This window comes from Schistocerca americana, chromosome 8, assembly GCF_021461395.2.
Source record: "Schistocerca americana isolate TAMUIC-IGC-003095 chromosome 8, iqSchAmer2.1, whole genome shotgun sequence".
Lineage (NCBI taxonomy): Eukaryota > Metazoa > Arthropoda > Insecta > Orthoptera > Acrididae > Schistocerca > Schistocerca americana.
Window position 1 is genome coordinate 359,475,764 of NC_060126.1, and position 19,644 is coordinate 359,495,407.

At 40.5% G+C, this 19,644-nt stretch overlaps 1 protein-coding gene across 1 annotated transcript in view; it reads left to right on the forward strand.

Annotated features, from left to right (window-relative positions):
- Positions 1-19,644, forward strand: part of LOC124545850 (aminopeptidase N-like) — a 296,523-nt gene that overhangs the window by 196,025 nt on the left and 80,854 nt on the right. The window contains exons 7-8 of the mRNA XM_047124807.1: positions 8,491-8,647; positions 11,160-11,241. Coding sequence (XP_046980763.1) covers positions 8,491-8,647; positions 11,160-11,241 — 239 coding nt within the window. The remainder of the gene's footprint in view (positions 1-8,490; positions 8,648-11,159; positions 11,242-19,644) is intronic.

A 19,644-nucleotide genomic window follows, 5' to 3' on the forward strand; every position in this document is an offset into this window, starting at 1 on the left:
CTAAAATTCGGAGGCGGTGTTTTAATTGTCTGGTCGTGCTTTTCATGGAGAGGGCTTGCACCCCTTGCTGTTTTGCGTAACACTATTACAGCACAGGCTTACATTGATGTTTTAAGCACCTTCGTGCTTCCCACTGTTGAAGAGCAATTCGGGGACGGTGATTCATCTTTCAACATGATCGAGCACCTGTTCATGATGGACGGTCTGTGGCGGAATGGATACACGAGAATAACATCCCTGTAATGGACTGGCCTGCACAGAGTCCTGACCTGGATCTTGTAGAACAGCTTTGGAATGTTTTGGAAGACCGACTTCGTGCCAGGCCTCACCGACCGACATCGATACCTCTTCTCAGTGCAATACTGCGTGAAGAATGGGCTGCCATTCCCCAAGAAACTTTCCAGCACCTGATTGAACGTATGCCTGCGAGGTGGAAGCTGTCATCAAGGCTAAGGGATGACCAATACCATATTGAAATCCAGTATTCCCGATGAGAGCGCCACGAACTTGCAAGTCATTTTCAGCCAAGTGTCCGGATACTTTTGGTCACGTAGAGTATGTCCATTTGAATCTTCTTCCTGTGTTCGTGTCTAGAACTCCCTCTACAATTTTTCCCCTCCACATTTTCCTCCATTACGAAATTGACTATTCCTAGATGCATCATATTATGTTTTATCAACTGGTCCCTTCTTTTAGTCAAACTATATCATAAATTTATTTTATCCCCAATTCACTCCAATACCTCCTCATTACTTATGCGATCTACCCGTATTGTCTTTAGGGGATATTCTGTAGCACCAGATATCAAAAGCTTGTATTCTCTTCATGTCTGAATTGCTTGTCGCCCATGTTTCACTGCTGTCGTCCAAAACTACACTCCAGACAAATACCTCCAGAAAAGTTCTCCTAACACTTATATCTATATTAGAAATTAATAAATTCCTCTTTTTTCAAACAAAAATTTCATGCTATTGCCATTCTATATTTTTATCTTCTCCAGTTTTGCTGCCAAGTAGCAGAACCTGTCAACTACTTTTAGTATCTCATTTGATAATCTAGTTCCTTCAGCATCATTTGTCCTCATCCGACTGCATTCCATTACCTTTCTTTCACTTCTGTTGATGTTCATCTTACAATCTCTTTCCAAGACACTATCCATTCCGTTCAACTGCTCTTCCAAGTTCTTTGCCGTCTCTGACAGAATTAAGCCATTGGCAAAGCTCGAAGTTTTTTAATTCTGTCCCCTGAACTTAAAATCCTTTTCCAAGTATCTCATTTGTTTCCTTTACTTTTTTGCTCATTGTACAAATTGAATAACACTGGACACAGGCTACAACCCAGTCTCACTCCCTTCTCAACTACCTCTTCCCTTTGATGACCTCCGACTTTGATAACAACAGCCTGGTCTCTACATAAGTTGTAAGTAATTTTTCGCTCCTTGTATGTTATCTCTTCTACATTCAAAATTTCAAAGAGTTTACTCCTTTTAACAGTGTCAAATATTTCTCTACGTCTATAAATGCCATAAAAATACGTTTTCCTTTCCATTCTTCCGTCTATCTTCTTTCACAAGACGCAGCATCAGAATTGCTTCGAGTGTTCCTACATTTCTCCAAAATACGAACTGACTTTCCCTTAGGCTTCTATTAGTTTTCCGCTCTTCTGTAAATAATTCGTCTGAGTATTTTACAACCATCGTATCTACATTAATACTCCGCATATTACATTACGGTGCATGGTGGAGCGCACTTCTGACTCCACCGTCTGATCGCCCCTTCCCTGTTTTATCCGAGAATGGCGCGTGGAAGGTGTGATTGCTGGTAGACCTCCGCTTTAGCTCTAATTTCCGGTTGTGGTCATTTCGCGAGACGTAAGTAGTAGGAAGCAATATGTCGCCCGACTCTACCCTGAACGTACCCTCTCGGCAGTATACCTCTCCGTGACGCACTGTGCATCTGTTGTAGCGTCAGTCACTAGAGTTCGGTGGGCATCTCCATAATATTCTCAAGCCGACTAAACGATCCCGTTACGGTTTCGCGGTTAATGCTGTGCCGTCCTACTAACAGATAAAACATGCACTTAAGTGAGTTCTTCAGCAGCGCGGACTGTTCTCAAGCGACATATAATGCACCTCAGCTAAGAAAAGCTGTAAAAAATTAGCTGCACTGCACATGTCAACAGGGTGCATAACAAGTCTGTCTGTAACTACTAAAAGAAAAAAAGTCTTTGTGTTAAACCATTTGTTCTGTACGTAACTTTATGGACACACACTTGCTGCCAAGTACGTTCTGGTACACAGTTCCAGGAATGAATGAAAAAGAAGCATAGGTTTTACTAATACTTTCACAGTTAGAGCACTCTCTCTCTCTCTCTCTCTCTCTCTCTCTCTCTCTCTCTCTAATAGCTATTGTAAGGTTTTAACCCCGGTCTCATGTTGAAAGAACAGCTTTTTATATTAGTTAACAATCAATGTTTAATAGCTTTGAATGTATGCTCAGCTACTATGCAGGTCATCATGTTTGGACTCAAACTCCTAGTTACGACTGCACAGCACACCATGTGCAGCTTTTTACCCTCCGTAGTAAGCCTCCGTTGTCAGTAAAAAAAATCGAAAATATCTGTAGACATTATCCACAGACGATCATAAACTGTTACTGATAATCCATATTCTACAAAAAATCACTATTACTCAAATTAAATATTAGGAGGATTTGACACAAAGTCAAAAGAATCAGTTAAAGAAAAATCAAGGCCTCGCATAGATTTAAGATGGTCTCTAGCAGTGGATAGTGAGGAGATATTACCTTGATTCCTGGAAAATCACTCATGTGTCCGAAACAAATTTTACACAACTATTTATTTAATCAGTAGTTGCAGATGTCAACACTGAAAGAGTTACTTACTAACCAGCAAGGAAAATCATTTATTACACATAAATCTGTTGATCAAGAAAATTAGCAGTGTTAAAAATTCAATCTTTCACATAAATTACAGAAGAAAAACAATAAGGAAATCTACCTCCAAGATCCCTCCCCCCCAAGAACCATTGACCTTGCCGTTAGTGGGGAGGCTTGCGTGCCTCAGCGATACAGATTGCCGTACCGTAGGTGCAACCACAACGGAGGGGTATCTGTTGAGAGGCCAGACAAACGTGTGGTTCCTGAAGAGGAGCAGCAGCCTTTTCAGTAGTTCCAGGGGCAACAGTCTGGATGATTGACTGATCTGGTCTTGTAACACTAACCAAAACAGCCTTGCTGTGCTGCTACTGCGAACGGCTGGCTCTGGCTCTGAGCACTATGGGACTTAACATCTGAGGTCATCAGTCCCCTAGAACTTACAACTACTTAAACCAAACTAACCTAAGGACATCACACACATCCATGCCCGAGACAGGATTCGAACCTGCGACCGTAGCGGTCGCGCAGTTCCAGACTGAAGCGCCTAGAAACGCTCGGCCACTCCGGCCGGCCTGCGAACGGCTGAAAGCAAGGGGAAACTACGGCCGTGATTTTTCCCGAGGGCATGCAGCTTTACTGTATGATTAAATGATGATGGCGTCCTCTTGGGTAACATATTCCGGAGGTAAAATAGTCCCCCATTCGGATCTCCGGGCGGGGACTACTCAAGAGGATGTCGTTATCAGGAGAAAGAAAACTGGCGTTCTACGGATCGGAGCGTGGAATGTCAGATCCCTTAATCGGGCAGGTAGGTTAGAAAATTTAAAATGGGAAATGGATAGGTTAAAGATTAATATAGTGGGAATCAGTGAAGTTCGGTGGCACCAGGAACAAGACTTCTGGTCAAGTGAATACAGGGTTAAAAATACAAAATCAAATAGGGGTAATGCAGGAGAAGGTTTAATAATGAATAAAAAAAATAGGAGTGCCGGTAAGCTACTACAAACAGCATAGTGAACGCATTATTGTGACCAAGATAGACACGAAGCCCACGCCTACTACAGTAGTACAAGTTTATATGCCAACTAGCTCTGCAGATGACGAAGCAATTGATGAAATATATGATGAGATAAAAGAAATTATTCAGATAGTGAAAGGAGGCGAAAATTTAATAGTCATGGGTGACTGGAATTCGGTAGTAGGAAAAGAAAGAGAAGGAAATGTAGTAGGTGAATATGGATTGGGGCTAAGAAATGAAAGAGGAAGCCGCCTGGTAGAATTTTGCACAGAGTACAACTTAATCATAGCTAACACTTGGTTTAAGAATCATGAAAGAAGGTTGTATACATGGAAGAAGCCTGGAGATACTGACAGGTTTCAGATAGATTACATAATGGTAAGACAGAGATTTAGGAACCAGGTTTTAAATTGTAAGATATTTCCAGGGGCAGATGTGGACTCTGACCACAATCTATTGGTTATGAACTGTAGATTAAAACTGAAGAAACTGCAAAAAGGTGGGAATTTAAGGAGATGGGACCTGGATAAACTGAAAGAACCAGAGGTTGTAGAGAGTTTCAGGGAGAGCATAAGGGAACAATTGACAGGAATGGGGAAAGAAATACAGTAGAAGAAGAATGGGTAGCTTTAAGAGATGTAGTAGTGAAGGCAGCAGAGGACCTAGCAGGTAAAAAGACGAGGGCTAGTAGAAATCCTTGGGTAACAGAAGAAATACTGAATTTAATTGATGAAAGGAGAAAATATAAAAATGCAGTAAATGAAGCAGACGAAAAGGAATACAAACGTCTCAAAAACAAGATCGACAGGAAGTGCAAAATGGCTAAGCAGGGATGGCTAGAGGACAAATGTAAGGATTTAGAGGCTTATCTCACTAGGGGTAAGACGGATACTGCCTACAGAAAAATTAAAGAGACCTTTGGAGAACAGAGAACCTCTTGTATGAATATCAAGAGCTCAGATGGAAACCCAGTTCTAAGCAAAGAAGGGAAAGCAGAAAGGTGGAGGAAGTATATAGAGGGCCTATAAAAGGTCAATGTACTTGAGGACAATATTATGGAAATGGAAGAGGATGTAGATGAAGATGAAATGGGAGATAAGATACTGCGTGAAGAGTTTGACAGAGCACTGAAAGACCTGAGTGGAAAGAAGGCCCCGGGAGTAGACAACATTCCATTAGAACTACTGACGGCCTTGGGAGAGCCAGTCCTGACAAAACTCTACCATCTGGTGAGCAAGATGTATGAGACAGGCGAAACACCCTCAGACTTTAAGAAGAATATAATAATTCCGATCCCAAAGAAAGCAGGTGCTGACAGATGTGAAAATTAGCGAACAATCAGTTTAATAAGTCACGGATGCAAAATACTAACGCGTATTCTCTACAGACGAATGGAAAAACTCGTAGAAGCTGACCTCGGGGAAGATCAGTTTGGATTCCGTAGAAATGTTGGAACACGTGAGGCAATACTGACCCTACGACTTATCTTAGAAGCTAGATTAATGAAAGGCAAACCTACGTTTCTAGCATTTGTAGACTTAGAGAAAGCTTTTGACAATGTTGACTGGAATACTCTCTTTCAAATTCTAAAGGTGGCAGGGCTAAAATACAGGGAGCGAAAGGCTATTTACAATTTGTACAGAAACCAGATGGCAGTTATAAGGGTCGAGGGGCACGAAAGGGAAGCAGCGGTTGGGAAGGGAGTGAGACAGGGTTTTAGCCTATCCCCGATGTTATTCAATCTGTATATTGAGCAAGCAGTGAAGGAAACAAAAGAAAAATTCGGAGTAGGTATTAAAATCCATGGAGAAGAAATAAAAACTTTTGAGGTTCGCCGATGACATTGTAATTCTGTCAGAGACAGCAAAGGACTTGGAAGAGCAGTTGAACGGAATGGACAGTGTCTTGAAAGGAGGGTATAAGATGAACATCAACAAAAGCAAAACGAAAATAATGGAATGTAGTCGAATTAAGTCAGTTGATGCTGCGGGAATTAGGTTAGGAAATGAGACACTTAAAGTAGTAAAGGAGTTTTGCTATTTGGGGAGCAAAATAACTGATGATGGTCAAAGTAGAGAGGATATAAAATGTAGACTGTCAATGGCAAGGAAAGCGCTTCTGGAGAAGAGAAATTTGTTAACATCGAGTATTGATTTAAGTGTCAGGAAGTCGTTTCTGAAAGTATTTGTATGGAGCGTAGCCATGTATGGAAGTGAAACATGGACGATAGCTACTTTGGACAAGATGAGAATAGAAGCTTTCGAAATGTGGTGCTACAGAAGAATGCTGAAGATTAGATGGGCAGACCATATAACTAATGAGGAGGTACTGAATAGGATTGGGGAGAAGAGAAGTTTGTGGCACAATTTGACTAGAAGAAGGGATCGGTTGGTAGGACATGTTCTGAGGCATCAAGGGATCACCAATTTAGTATTGGAGGGCAGCGTGGAGGGTAAAAATCGTAGAGGGAGACCAAGAGATGAACACACTAAACAGATTCAGAAGGATGTAGGTTGCAGTAGGTACTGGGAGATGAAGAAGCTTGCACAGGATAGAGTAGCATGGAGAGCTGCATCAAACCAGTCTCAGGACTGAAGACCACAATAATAACCTCGAAGATATATTTCTATTAATATTTCTGGACAAACATGTGGGAGGGTATACAAATTGAAACACATCGGGGATAAATGTGGTTCCCGACCATATCAAACAAAATAATTGCTCCAAGCATCCTGACAAAAAATCAACAAATTCTCGGAACAAAATAGCGTCTGCAAGGGACAGTTATCTTTCTTTTCTTCAGAAACAGGTAAGTGAAACTACATCCAAATGCTGATGGACAAGTATCAAATGATGTACAGATTCACGTGGTCGTCTTGTAAAAATCGTTTAGAGAATTTCTAAGTCCCAAGCGCATATAAAACCGGAATCGTTACGAAAAATGATACATAAAAATATTCGCACAAAGATACTGCAATAAAGAAACGCAGTTCGGACGCTAGGCATGGCTAGATCTCATCAAAGGAAGTTGCAGACAAGAGCATCGAGGTCTGCGCCCTTCATCTAGAGACACCAGCACGGACTCAACTCCAGCTCGTGAAGGGCACGGTATATGATCAAACAGGTCTGTAAACGAATGGTACCAACAAAGTCTGTCAATTAAACCTCACTTTTGAAGCAGGCGCTGTTCGTGTTGCACAGTATTTTCACACTAGTTGAAGTGGCTACCAATTTAGAAAAGCTTTTCTGGCCGTGACTTCAGCAACGTGTATAAAGAAGGGAAAAAAACAAGGCGCTGTTCTAGGAAATGGTTGAAATTGAGAAAGAAATTTGGTAAAGTAAATATTACACTCGGAACCTGAGGATTTCATCAACTTTCTCCGAACAGACAATCAATCTTTTAATAACCGAGTGTCTTCCCCTTTCATTGGAAAAGAAGACACAAGTATGCGAAAATTTATTCTCTTCTACTTGGTCCTCTACTGTCAGTTCATTAAAATGCAGCAAAGTGGCAACAGATATATCGTCCGTAGAAGAAATGGACCGCTTAGATTTTTTATTTTGTTTTATTGTACTTCTGTTTGTATGTTGTGCATAGAATATTGATTCTCTTATTATCCTCTTCCCGTGTAATATATGACTGGGAAAGACACAACAACTCTACCCTTTTGGCAATTGTCAGTGCTGTTTTGTTTTTATCTTTGATCGTAGTTTGCATGGTTGTAGATGCTCACGACGCCGAGAGACAAATTGTAATAAAATTCTTTTTCACTGAACATGCACAGCGACTCACCGACACAAACAATGTCCAGCACCCTGTCAAATCTTCTCGCAATCAAAATTTCTCTCAAACACGACATTCTCTGTGTTTGACAAATATGTCGAACAGTGTCATACGCCGTCAGATATTTGACAAACTTAGTAAAGTTTGTCAAATTTTTTGATCGTATAAGGGGCCTTAGGGAATCACTAATTCTGACCTACCGCCCTTCTGTGGGCGTGCTAAGAACTACGAAAAAAGTACTACTGTCGCTCACGCGCGTGTCGGCTCGAAGAGCATAGCGCAAGGCAAGCTTGGATCGACTATCGTGTGCGTCTTTGAAGAAGCTACACGCCAGCAACACCGTGGACAAAACAATTATATCGTTGTAATGAAATGAGGCTATCAGCCACTTTTCGATTACAACGAGTCAAGAGAGGCAGAGATGTGATTAAGCAGCTACACTACTTTTCAGGATGAACAAGTTTCAAATCACAGTCCGGGTATCCAGATTTATATCCAGATTTATACTATCCGTGATTTGCCAAATCGATTAAGACGATGTTTTCGATGGTTCCTTTGAATGGGAAGCGTCCGATTTTCTTCCCCAATCGGAGTTCGTGCTCCATCTCTAATGAACTCGTCGTCGACGAGAAGTTAAATCCTAATCTTCCTACCATTCATGCAGTTATGACTGCCTTTTCACGCACTCAGCAACATTATTCACTACGCTAGTAAGTGAATGCATAGATCCCAACAACAATCGAAGGCATCGCGCACTGACTCATTTGACAACTTCCGGGGTGTCTTCTCAGGTGGAGCCGACGTGGAGGGTGCTGGAGCAGATGGTAACAGCCGACCTGCAGAACGTAATGTCCCTCGACGCCCTCGAGTCATCGCACCAGATTTCTATCGAGGTGGGCCATCCGGACGAGATCAACGAGATCTTCGACAGGATCTCCTATGGCAAAGGTAAGCGGCCATCTTCGTAATCGTTTCTGTTATAACAATGGCGACAATATATCGCGAAGCGAGTCGCAGTGACTAAAGAAGAAATCCTCTAACAACGCCGGCTTGGTTTTAAGAAGCACATGCAAATTACAGGATGCATCTTATTACTCTTATCTGTTATACAATAGTTGTATTTGTTATTGCAATACCAAGAGTTAACTAAATCTGTCGACATCGTTTTGTTGCATTTGGTTTCCAGAAAGGAGTGTTTCCAATCGTGTTTATTAGACGTGACTTATCTATATTACTAACCTGCTGAAAAAGGTTCATTGTTGTTGTTGCAGGTTGCCTATGTAACGGCTTCCAGAGGCAACAAAGATTTGATTTTCAGTATTTCACGTGATTATTGAACGAATTTAAAGATTTAAATTTCTGTCATAATCTGCCCCATTAAGAAGTGTAATCTTAACTTAGAAGTTCAACTCAATAAGACCAATATTACAGTGAGAAACTGTGTATTTGCCTTGAGGCAGCGTAAGTGACTTCATCCAGACACCCTCACAGAATAATGAAAGAAAAATAGTTTATCGCTTACCACATTTTCGCTGTACATGCCACAAAGCTTCAGCGCCAGTCATGAGGTTTTAATTTACTACTTCATTTTACTAATGACTCTATTCACAGCACATTTTCCAGACAGTATCCATATATACCACCGAATGTTCCTCCAAATTATATCAATGTATGAAACATATTTCAGTTGGCACGATGTCATAAATATTGAGATGCGTGAAAAACTAGCTTCTCTTAAAATAGAGTTGTTTTATACATGAGTGCGCTATTCTTTTAGGTAATCACGCTGATGGGTGGGGTTGGTGGGGGGGGGGGGGCGTGAAGAAGGGCATGTGGTGTTAATCGTCGTCATCCTAAGCAGGCAACCTAAGCTGTCAACAAAAGCGTCTGGAGCAGATGTTTGCTTCAGTGCAGAAGAAAAATAAATGTACATTTAGGAGCATTATAGCTAATGATAACATTATGCATGAAAGAACGACCATAGACGTTTTTGAAGAAACTAGTGTTTCAACTGCGTTGTAAACTTGGCATATGAATCAATCCCCAGAATCTTTTACTGTGCTGCAGAATGTGTGGTTTGAAGCTTTCTAACACATTACAACACTTTACCGGATCGGTACACTCTCCTGGAGCTTTCACGGGCGTGCTCTTACTAGCTCAGTCATCCAAACATATCTCAATAGTTTGATCCGTCAGTGACTCTCCCAGCTCTTCTAAATTCCACATTTATCACTCCTACATATCTTGCTGGAGCATAACTCCTGGGAGAAAGAAAGTGCCATTGTGATGCTTTCATAACGAATCCTCCTGTATCGACAAGGAGTGCTCTTCCTGATTCCTAGACTGAACGCCACAGAGCGAAGTACTGGAACAATTAAACTTGTAGCCGCATCATTACGATTTTCCAGAAGGTTCATTTCGCCATAATTGGCGGCACACAGTTTCATTAAGCCAATACCTTACATGGCTAATCCATGTCTGTACAATTCACATCTACATAATTGTTCTGCAATCAGCAATTAAGTGCCTGGCAGAGGGTTCATAGAATCACCTTCAAGCTATTTCTCTTCCGTTGCACTCTCGAACTGCGCGAGAGAGAAATGAGCAATTAAAACTTTCCGTGCGAGCTCTGATTTCTGTTATTTTATTACGGTGATTATTTCTCCCATTGTATGTGTGAGCCAACACAATATTTTCGCAATCGGAGGAGAAAGTCGGTGATTGTAATTTCATGACAATATCCTGCCGCAACTAAAAACGCCTTTGTTTTAATGATTCCCACCCCCATTCGCGTATCATATGCGTGGCACTCTCTCCCCTATTTCGCGATAATACAAAACGAGCTGCCCCTCTTTGGACTTTCTTGATGTCCTCCGTCAGTCCCATCTGATGCGGATCCCACACTGCACAGCAACACTCCAGAAGAATGCGGCCAAGCGTGGTGTAAGCAGTCTAATAGACTTGTTGCACTTTCTAAGTGTACTGCCAGCAAATCGCAGTCTTTGGTTTGCATTTGCCATAACTTTAAGTTATCCGTAATTGTAGTCTCTTAGATTTTTGTGATTTATCCTATAACCGAAATTTAGCGGATTTCTTATAGTACTCATGTGGATGCTTTCAGCTTGTCAATACTTAGAGTGAAGTGCCACTTTCCGCATCATACAGATAACTTGTCTAAATTATTTTGAAAATACCACCATTATTCAGGGCGTTAGAGGTGCAAGTGCAGATATTTTTGTTGATGACTGCGAACAGTGTATCTAATCACATTACGTCAGTATTTACTTCATTTGCACGCTAACAATTATGGCTATTAGGAGTAGTATGTTTTTAGGTTGGTTACTATCTCAAAGTACGTGTGGCAAGAGCAAGCCATTATTGCTTATTTTCAGGTGAGCAGTACGCTAAGTTCTGTAAATTATCTGTTTGAGGAACTACTATATTTTTTGTTTTATTTTAGGTGCTTCCATAATTCGGATGATGGACCATTTCCTTGGAACGGAGGTATTCAGGAAAGGCCTGACCAGATATCTGAACAAGTGGTGAGTACAATCATTTACTGCAGCCTAGTTATTAACTGTCTTCATGAACTGTTATATTTTAGATATATTATAGTTTCGATATCGCGTTCTTTCAGTTAGGTATTACCATCTCATCAGAAATATAAAGTGGACGTTCTAGCAAGTAACATACTTCTAAAATAGGTCGCTCAAATACAACGAGAAATAGAAATCATAACATTGGCAGGTTTGTTTTGTAATTCATACAAGTGGTACGCTGTAGCGTAAACGGTTAGTGGTAAGAGTCCTACTCTGACTACAGTAGACTTTTAAAATCAATCTCACCTTTCATAAAACTACGATGTTCTCGTGATCAGTACAAAATCATTCTTGTGTAACGAAGTACTAATGAAAGAGTTTCGTCTGAACTACATTCACCGATAACTTAGCATATTTTTGCAGATTGTGTTCCACAGCTTATATCAATTGTAAAAGTGGCGTCATGTAACACCTCAAGCTACTGTTTAATTTCTTCTTTGTTGTGCAATCATCTTCGGTCAAAGACCACAATCCACCAGGATTTTTTTTAACAGAAAGTGTTACACACAAACATTATTAACAATTAATGTTCAGTCATGCTGGGGTAGATTCATGGCATATGGTATAGTGTCTGTTACAATATATGGTCAGAAAGAGGTATATCAGCAAACAGAATAACCGATAATACAAATTTCTACCTGTTACTGTTGCCATTACTGTCGCTGCTATTAACTGTGAAAGATGAGTTTTGTCAGTATTTCTTAAGTGCAACTGGCGACAAAGCGAAGTGGTATAGTACTTAAGACAGTGGACTCGCAATGTAATGGAGCAGGGTTCAATTCCCAATCCGGCCGACAAGTCTTAGTTTTACCATGGTTTCATTAAATGGCGTGAGGAGAATTTCAGGATCATTACTTTGAAAAATACACGACTATTTTTTTTTACCTTCCTTGTCCATTCTAAGTTTGTACTCCATCTTTGAAGACGTTGCCATCGACGGTTCGTTAGCCCGAATCTCATTTCTTCTCGACGATTGTCACTCGACTCACAACCCCGTCCTCACTGTGGAAAGTAAGCCCCCGGGTTCGGGTTCCAGTCCAGCACACATTTTGAATTTGCCAGGAAGTTCAAAATGAGTCCGGATGCTGTGTGGACAGACCATGACACTTCAACTGCCAGCCATGGAAATCGTCTGAAAATATGAAATAGTTTTTTGAGTTGCGAGAACACGAATCAAATTAATGCAAAAAGTCTGACCGCCGACTTGCCTTACAAGAGCTAAACCTGCGTAGGCAACGCGGAACGTGTAGCATCTCTTTAATAGCACGCCATACTTCATAATATGTTTGTTATCTGCCTGGAAAGCCGTGCGGGTTAAAGAGCGCATTCAGGTCAAATCATCGCAGCAGATTAACGATGAGTTTTGGTGTGCCGGTCAGCCTGGATGTGGTTTTCAGGCGGTTTCCCACCTACGACTAAGTGAATACCGGACTAGTATCCAACTCCCGCCTCAGTTACACGATTTGCAAACATCATTTTATTTTTATTTATTTTTGGAATTGGGCAGCAAAGAACATGCAGCCAACAGTGGTTACAAAAATGCTATGTTACCATAATCGAAATCACCACATCAGAACAATAAAAAGGAGTTAGCTGTAAAAACATAAGTTCTTAACGTAAAACAAAAACGCTTAAAGACGAACATCATAGAGCCAGCAGTAGTTACAACAGTGCTTAGTTGACATTAGTACAGTTTTCACAATAAAACAACGCTAAGAATGTGAAGTACAAGCCGTTGTCTCCTGATAACAGTGTCTAGAAGCGATGATTGTCAACTGTGTTGGTGGGCGGGATAACGCCCGCTTCCCAGCCTCATTCGAATGAGAGAAGTCACATGACTTCCACTAAGCTTCACCGAGCTGAACCATGGCCAAGAAGAGACGTTAGGTTTTATGGCCGCCAGGTAGCCGCCCTTCTAGTGCTGGGATATGTGCCATTCATAATTCTTGTCGTGAGAAATAGCTTTCCTGAATGCAGAGTTGAAATCCGTAGAAGGGTTTGGTGTTGGGCGGAACGATCCTTCTGTAATGCTCCTCTTATGGGGCGGTCAATAGTTTGAATGCCATGATGCCGTTTTATCCGCAGTAAACGGACGTCAACGCTCAATGTGCACGGGTCTATTTTGGCCTCCAAGACATATCTGTTAGTCTGTTTCTCAAATGCCGGATGTTGTAGTTTCTGCAGCATCGCAAATATTAGAAAACTTCCTCTCGCTTACACTGAGTAACACTATCACAGACAGTTGGGGTGCACATATTACGTCCAGAGGGATAATGGAGTGGCGACAGGATGGGCATCCGACCACACCTTACATCCCTCAACAAGAATGCCGACCCTGCGCCAATGCGAGGCAAAGGCACAAAAAAAAGAAGACTTCATTATATTTTTATTTACTGGAGAAGTTGATATCGCACGTATACTAAGAAATCACAGCACACGATCTGAATATTTTCTGCACATAAATTAGGTGTTTCCGTCTAAAGGAGAAGCCACGCATTGATGCCCTGTGTGGTAAAATTATGAACTACAGAGTTAATATTATTAAAGGAAAACAAAGTTGACCGTTCAGAATGACCCATCGACACTAGAGACTTAACACTACCTCAGTTGAACGAGAGCTTTTCACAATGCAGATGATTTCCTTTTGAAAGTAAAACCATGAATCACTTACTGATGACACAGGCCAACGATGGAACAACTTTTTTCCAGAAAAGACCTTATTCTTATGTGTTTTAGGGTGGGAAATCCAAATATGATACTTAAAAAAACTGTATCACCCATCATTTCTTCACATTTTACAGTTAAATTTATTAAATTAAGCGATTTTTAAAGAATTTAATAGTTTTTATATAATTAAGATAATTTAAAAAGGAGGTGTAATGAATGTGTATGACGTTGGTAGCACTGCTAAAAACATTTGCTGACAAAAACAGGTCGATTCTATTTTTGTGTTAACAGATGGTGTTTTGCTTACTGTCAACCTAACCTCACTTTCCCGTTTCCTGTACATGCGATCAGTACAATGTCTAATCGTGGTTGTAAAACCTCTGCTGACAGTTTTTGTTATATTTGTGGTGAATTTATGATTAAAAACACCAGAGAAACATTACAGACTTTGTGAAAAAGGTTTATCTATCAGTCTTTGGATCTAAACTTGGGCGCCAGGTAAAGCATGTTATGTGTGAGTAGAAGATCTGAGAAAATGGTCCAAAAAGGAGAAAAAAGGCTTTAGATTTGCTGTTCCTATGGTATGGATGGGGCCAAGAAATTATTCCTATGATTTCTAGTTTTGCAGTGGTGATATTGCTTGTCATAATTCGAAAAACAAGATGGTAATAAGTTACCCTAACCTTCTGTCCGCCATCCGACCAGTAGGGCATGGTGTAGATTTCCCGGTTCCTGAACCACCAGATGATTTAAATTCTATTCCAACAGAAGTATTTTCTGATGTACAATCTAATTTGGATCAACCAGATGATGATGAAGTGCACTGTAATACAGAAAGTCTAGAGCCCAATTTGTTTACTCAGCCCGAGCTTAACGATTTGGTTAGAGATCTGGGCTTAACGAAAGAAAAAGCTGAATTGTTTGGCTCTAGGTTAAAAGAAAAGAAGTTATTAGCAGTTGGAACCAGCATATACATGTATAGAAAGAGCGAGCAGCAATTTTCAAAGTTTTTTTCAACAAGAAGGTGATTTAGTGTACTGCTCTACATTCCCGGTCTGATGAATGAGTTTGGTACTGAATACAAAAAGGATGACTGGAGGCTGTTTATTGATTCATCCAAAACTAGTTTAAAGGCTGTTTTATTACACAATGGTAACATGTATGCACTTCACCGAGAAGTTCACAAGCGAGTCATCGCAGAAAAAGCTACACAACAAGCTTCAAAGAAAAAGGAAAAGAAAATACAAATCAATTCCAGCTGACAAGTGAAACCTCTATTAACACATATCATAGTGTTAAGTAGCTTACTGTAAATACAAAACATGCTGGTTATAGGCGCTACAGTCTGGAAGCGCGCGACAGCTACGGTCGCAGGTTCGAGTCCTGCTTCGGGCGTGGGTGTGTTTGATGTCCTTGGGTTGGTTTAGTTTAAGTAGGTCTAAGTTTTAGGGGACTGATGACCTCAGAAGTTAAGTCCCATAGTGCTTAGAGCAATTTGAACCATTTTTTTGTTCTAACAAAGCGTTTCATTAATTTCCCCATTTACCGTATACCATAGGACTTATATACTATATAATAAAAAGCATATTGCTCGAAAACTATGGGTGATACAAAAAATTAAGGCTATATTTTGATTCATCTCATAAAAATCTATAAAGATCAGCTATCAAAGTAAAAAAAGTTATTCAGAAAAATTTTTTCGTTGGCCTGTGTAATGACTCTATTGATTCTAAATGGAGGCGTTTCCTGTTTCCAAACCTCACGTTCGTCTTCTGAGGGCTCTAGTTTTCTTGTACGCAGACCGTAGTCTATTGATTATCGTCGCTGCCTTTAGATCGTGGGACCCTGGATTCGATTCACTGCCATCTAGATGATAGGGGACTGAGAGAGTATGTTGTTCTCATGACTTCATCTCATCATCATTATCATCGGCGCTCAAGTCGCCTAAGTGACGTCAGATTGAAAGACTCGCACTACGTGGCAGAGCTATCCCAGTCGAGTCTCCCAGCCATGCCATACCATCATTTCATTTCATTTAGCAGTTTTCCTTTATGTCCTTTATATTGTGTTCACGATGAGATGTCGGTGATTTTTCGCTGTGATTAAAGTTTCTTGCGAAGGTCGTAGCGTGCAGACTGAACAGATATTAGAAAAGTTTCTGACAAAGAGAGTAATTAACAGTGGCTAGTTGCCGTAACGTCCTCGACACCCCACAGAAAGTCTTGAATGAAAGTTTTTCACTATCAACTTACTCCGTAAAGGTGTGCTTACGATCAGAATAATACCGTGAAACCTTCCTCACACAAAAATCATGGAATCTGACCTAATCTCAGAGCAGACTGTTCCCTAGGCTTGTGTTACTTAAAAAGTTCCGAAGGTGGAGCACAGCAATACCTTTCACAACAGTCTGGCAACACGATGTGGACGCGGATATAAACTAGTTTATCGTTGAAATAAATCCAAGATATGTTGCGCCAAATTTATTACGGCGTTCTGTCCCATAAACCCTGACATGTTACACTGCTCTAACAATTAAAATAAAACGCAACATACTTAATTACAAAATACATCGATATTTCTACTTCGTAGCCACGTCGGAACAAGTGTTCTGACGCCGAGTAACTCTAGATTCAGATTCAATTACTATAATGAAGTATTTTACTGTGATCGCTCTCGTTCGTAACAGACACATTAATTTTTATTGTGTCTGTACCTTTTGGCTCCAAACTTAATGTTTTGAGACAAGAAGTAAATGGTCGCATATTAATATTTAGTGAACACTTTTAATCGTACTACAGTTACTTTAGTTCATAAAAACTGTTTGAAGCGACGAGCACCATCCTCAGTACAGTAATTATACAGTATGAGCAAGAGAAAACTGACCCGGAAGATGTTTCATGCAACGTAAGGTAGGCAACGCAGCTTACATCAGTTGCATGGGACGGATGATGTAAGCTGTGTTGTCTATCTCAAGGTGCATGAAACATCAGTTTTCTTTTGCTCACACGTTATTTCGCCACACTAGCTCTAATAAACAATGTGTTGTACAATGAGACAGGCAGCTATTGCCGCGCGGGATTAGACGAGCGGTCTGCGGCGATGCAGTCATGGACTGTGCGGCTGGTCCCGGCGGAGGTTCGAGTCCTCCCTTGGGCATGGGTGCGTCTTTAGGATAATTTAGGTTAAGTAGTGTGTAAGCTTAGGGACTGATGACCTTAGAAGTTAAGTCCCATAAGATTTCACACACATTTGAACATTTTGAACAGGAAGCTGTTACATTACCCTTAAGTTCTCCTCAATTTCTACAAAGGTTTCAAACCCCAACCACTTCATATGAGCCCATAGTAAATATCAAAGAGAGTGACATCTGGTGGCCGCGCTAGCTATTGGACAAGTAATGAGAGTACCTGCTTGTCAGGTGTTTGTGGGCATTAATATCGAAGTGGGATGGTGCGTCTTCTGCTTAAATCAGATCTTCTTGTGGATAACTCCATTACGACCGACTGATTCCTCGTCTGTGAAGAGTACAAACTATAGGAAGTTCAACGCTATAGTGCTACACTGGGTAACCCAATACTAGCGTAGAATTACGAATTGTGTATTGTTTCTTAATGTTGCGCCGCAAGTACGCATGCGTCAAGCCTTGTTCGTCATAAAACAAGCTATTTACAAATATGTGTCTTCCACACATTGCTCAAAACCTCTTAGCATCTGAAATATTGTTTTCCGACCACTGGTTTCTTACCTTAAAATATTCAATGTAGCATCCTGTAGCGAGTTTATAATTTGGATACTAAAATTTTGTGAAGCATTTTAGCCCAGTGCGCCGAAGCCCTGAAGGCAGGGCTGCGCTTGACTCTGTATTTTTTCCCTAATGAAGTCACATCTTCTCATTTACATTCCATTGACTACGAACGTAATGACCCAACGTCAGATCATTATAATATTTTAATACAACATAGTGTGTACTATTCTTTGTATATTCCGAAATTTAGACTTTCATGTTGCAATTAATTAAATGTAATTGTGAAATTTTCTTTGTAACATTTCTGCATCAGTGGGCGGTCAACGAAATTGTGTTACAAGCTGTCGTTACAAAATGTATAGTATTTAGAAGTTAAGAGTATGGTTAATTTGTTATGTACAATATAATCACATGTGTCTCGCGTGACCGATGTTTCCTAAAACCGTACTGGTTTGTGCAGAAGAGCTTCTCAGAGACTAGAAAGGTCATTATGTCTGAACACAAAATATGTTCCATGATTCTACTACACATCGATGTCAGTATTTTCACAATCAAAATTGTACTTTTTAACACAGTCGAAAGTCATTGCCTAAACGATGCGTTAACTAACGTGTTTCTGCGCGAACGTCGACGCAGTATTTGAAACGTATTAGTACTCACGAAAGTACTTTTTAGCTCGGAGGATAGTATTTTTGTTGGGCGTTCATGTGCACGCTCCTCTGCTACGGGAGTCGAATACTCGTACTAAGTCCTGGTGCACGGCGCGCTAATGCGAAAGCAAGCCCCTTTTCTACCTTGTGTGCACTTCCACAATGTAAGTTACAAAAAACTAAGTCAGTTTTATAATTGGATGAATGGATATTTGATATTATCTTCAAATATCTTCTTTAGTCATAATCTACTGTAGCCTCAAGTTACTAGAACTACTTTCACGATGCTGCCAGTATCTCGCATTGTTGCACAGTAGGCCTCCAAAGGAATCGCATCGCGTGCTTTTCATGCCACAGAAGTTATACATAGGCTAAGAACCTTCTGTAACTTTCTTGTTACAAACTGATTTCCGGCGCACTAGATACTTTTTCTCATTTCCGGCCTTGCCGCACTGTAGTGCCGTACCACCTCCTACACCTAATATTTTCAAGTATGGCTATGCAATTCCAGTGTCTCTGCTCTTTACTGTCTTCTATTTAATAAAGAAATCAGTTCATAAAAACATAGTTTCATCATGTTATCATATGGGTGGCACGATTTTTATCATTAAACTTAAATGAAACCTTTAGTTACTTCTATTATTAACAAAAATTGAATCAACATTATTAACCATAACATTGAAATAAGGAGAAAATAAAGGAATATAAACTCCCCTTACGCTGGTAAGTATGTTGCCCCGCGTCTGTTTGCACTAAACCGACCATACACGTGAGAGTTGTGTTTGGATATGAGCAAATTCGTTGCACCTCGCCTGTATCTACAGAGGTCTCCTACCTGAATGTCCCTTTCGCAGCAGCTGATACTACCAGTTCGTAGATTTACTGATTGAGTCTTGAGATGTCGGAGTACTATTATGTGAAAGTCGTGGAATAGCGAGGAACTTGACTTCAGAATGACCACCTCAGGTAAATTTTAGGGATGCCAGCTTTAAAAGCTGTTTTCAATTCCTGCCGCAGCACAAGATCAAAACAATTTTATAGTCACTGATGTCACACAACCTTCAATCAATTGGCGCACAATAACACGTTATACATTGCTGGCCATTAAAATTGCTACACCAAGAAGAAATGCAGATGATAAACGGGTATTCACTGGACAAATATATTATACTCGAACTGACATGTGATTACATTTTCACGCAATTTGGGTGCATAGATCCTGAGAAATCAGTACCCAGAACAGCCACCTCTGGCCGTAATAACGGCCTTGATACGCCTGGGCAT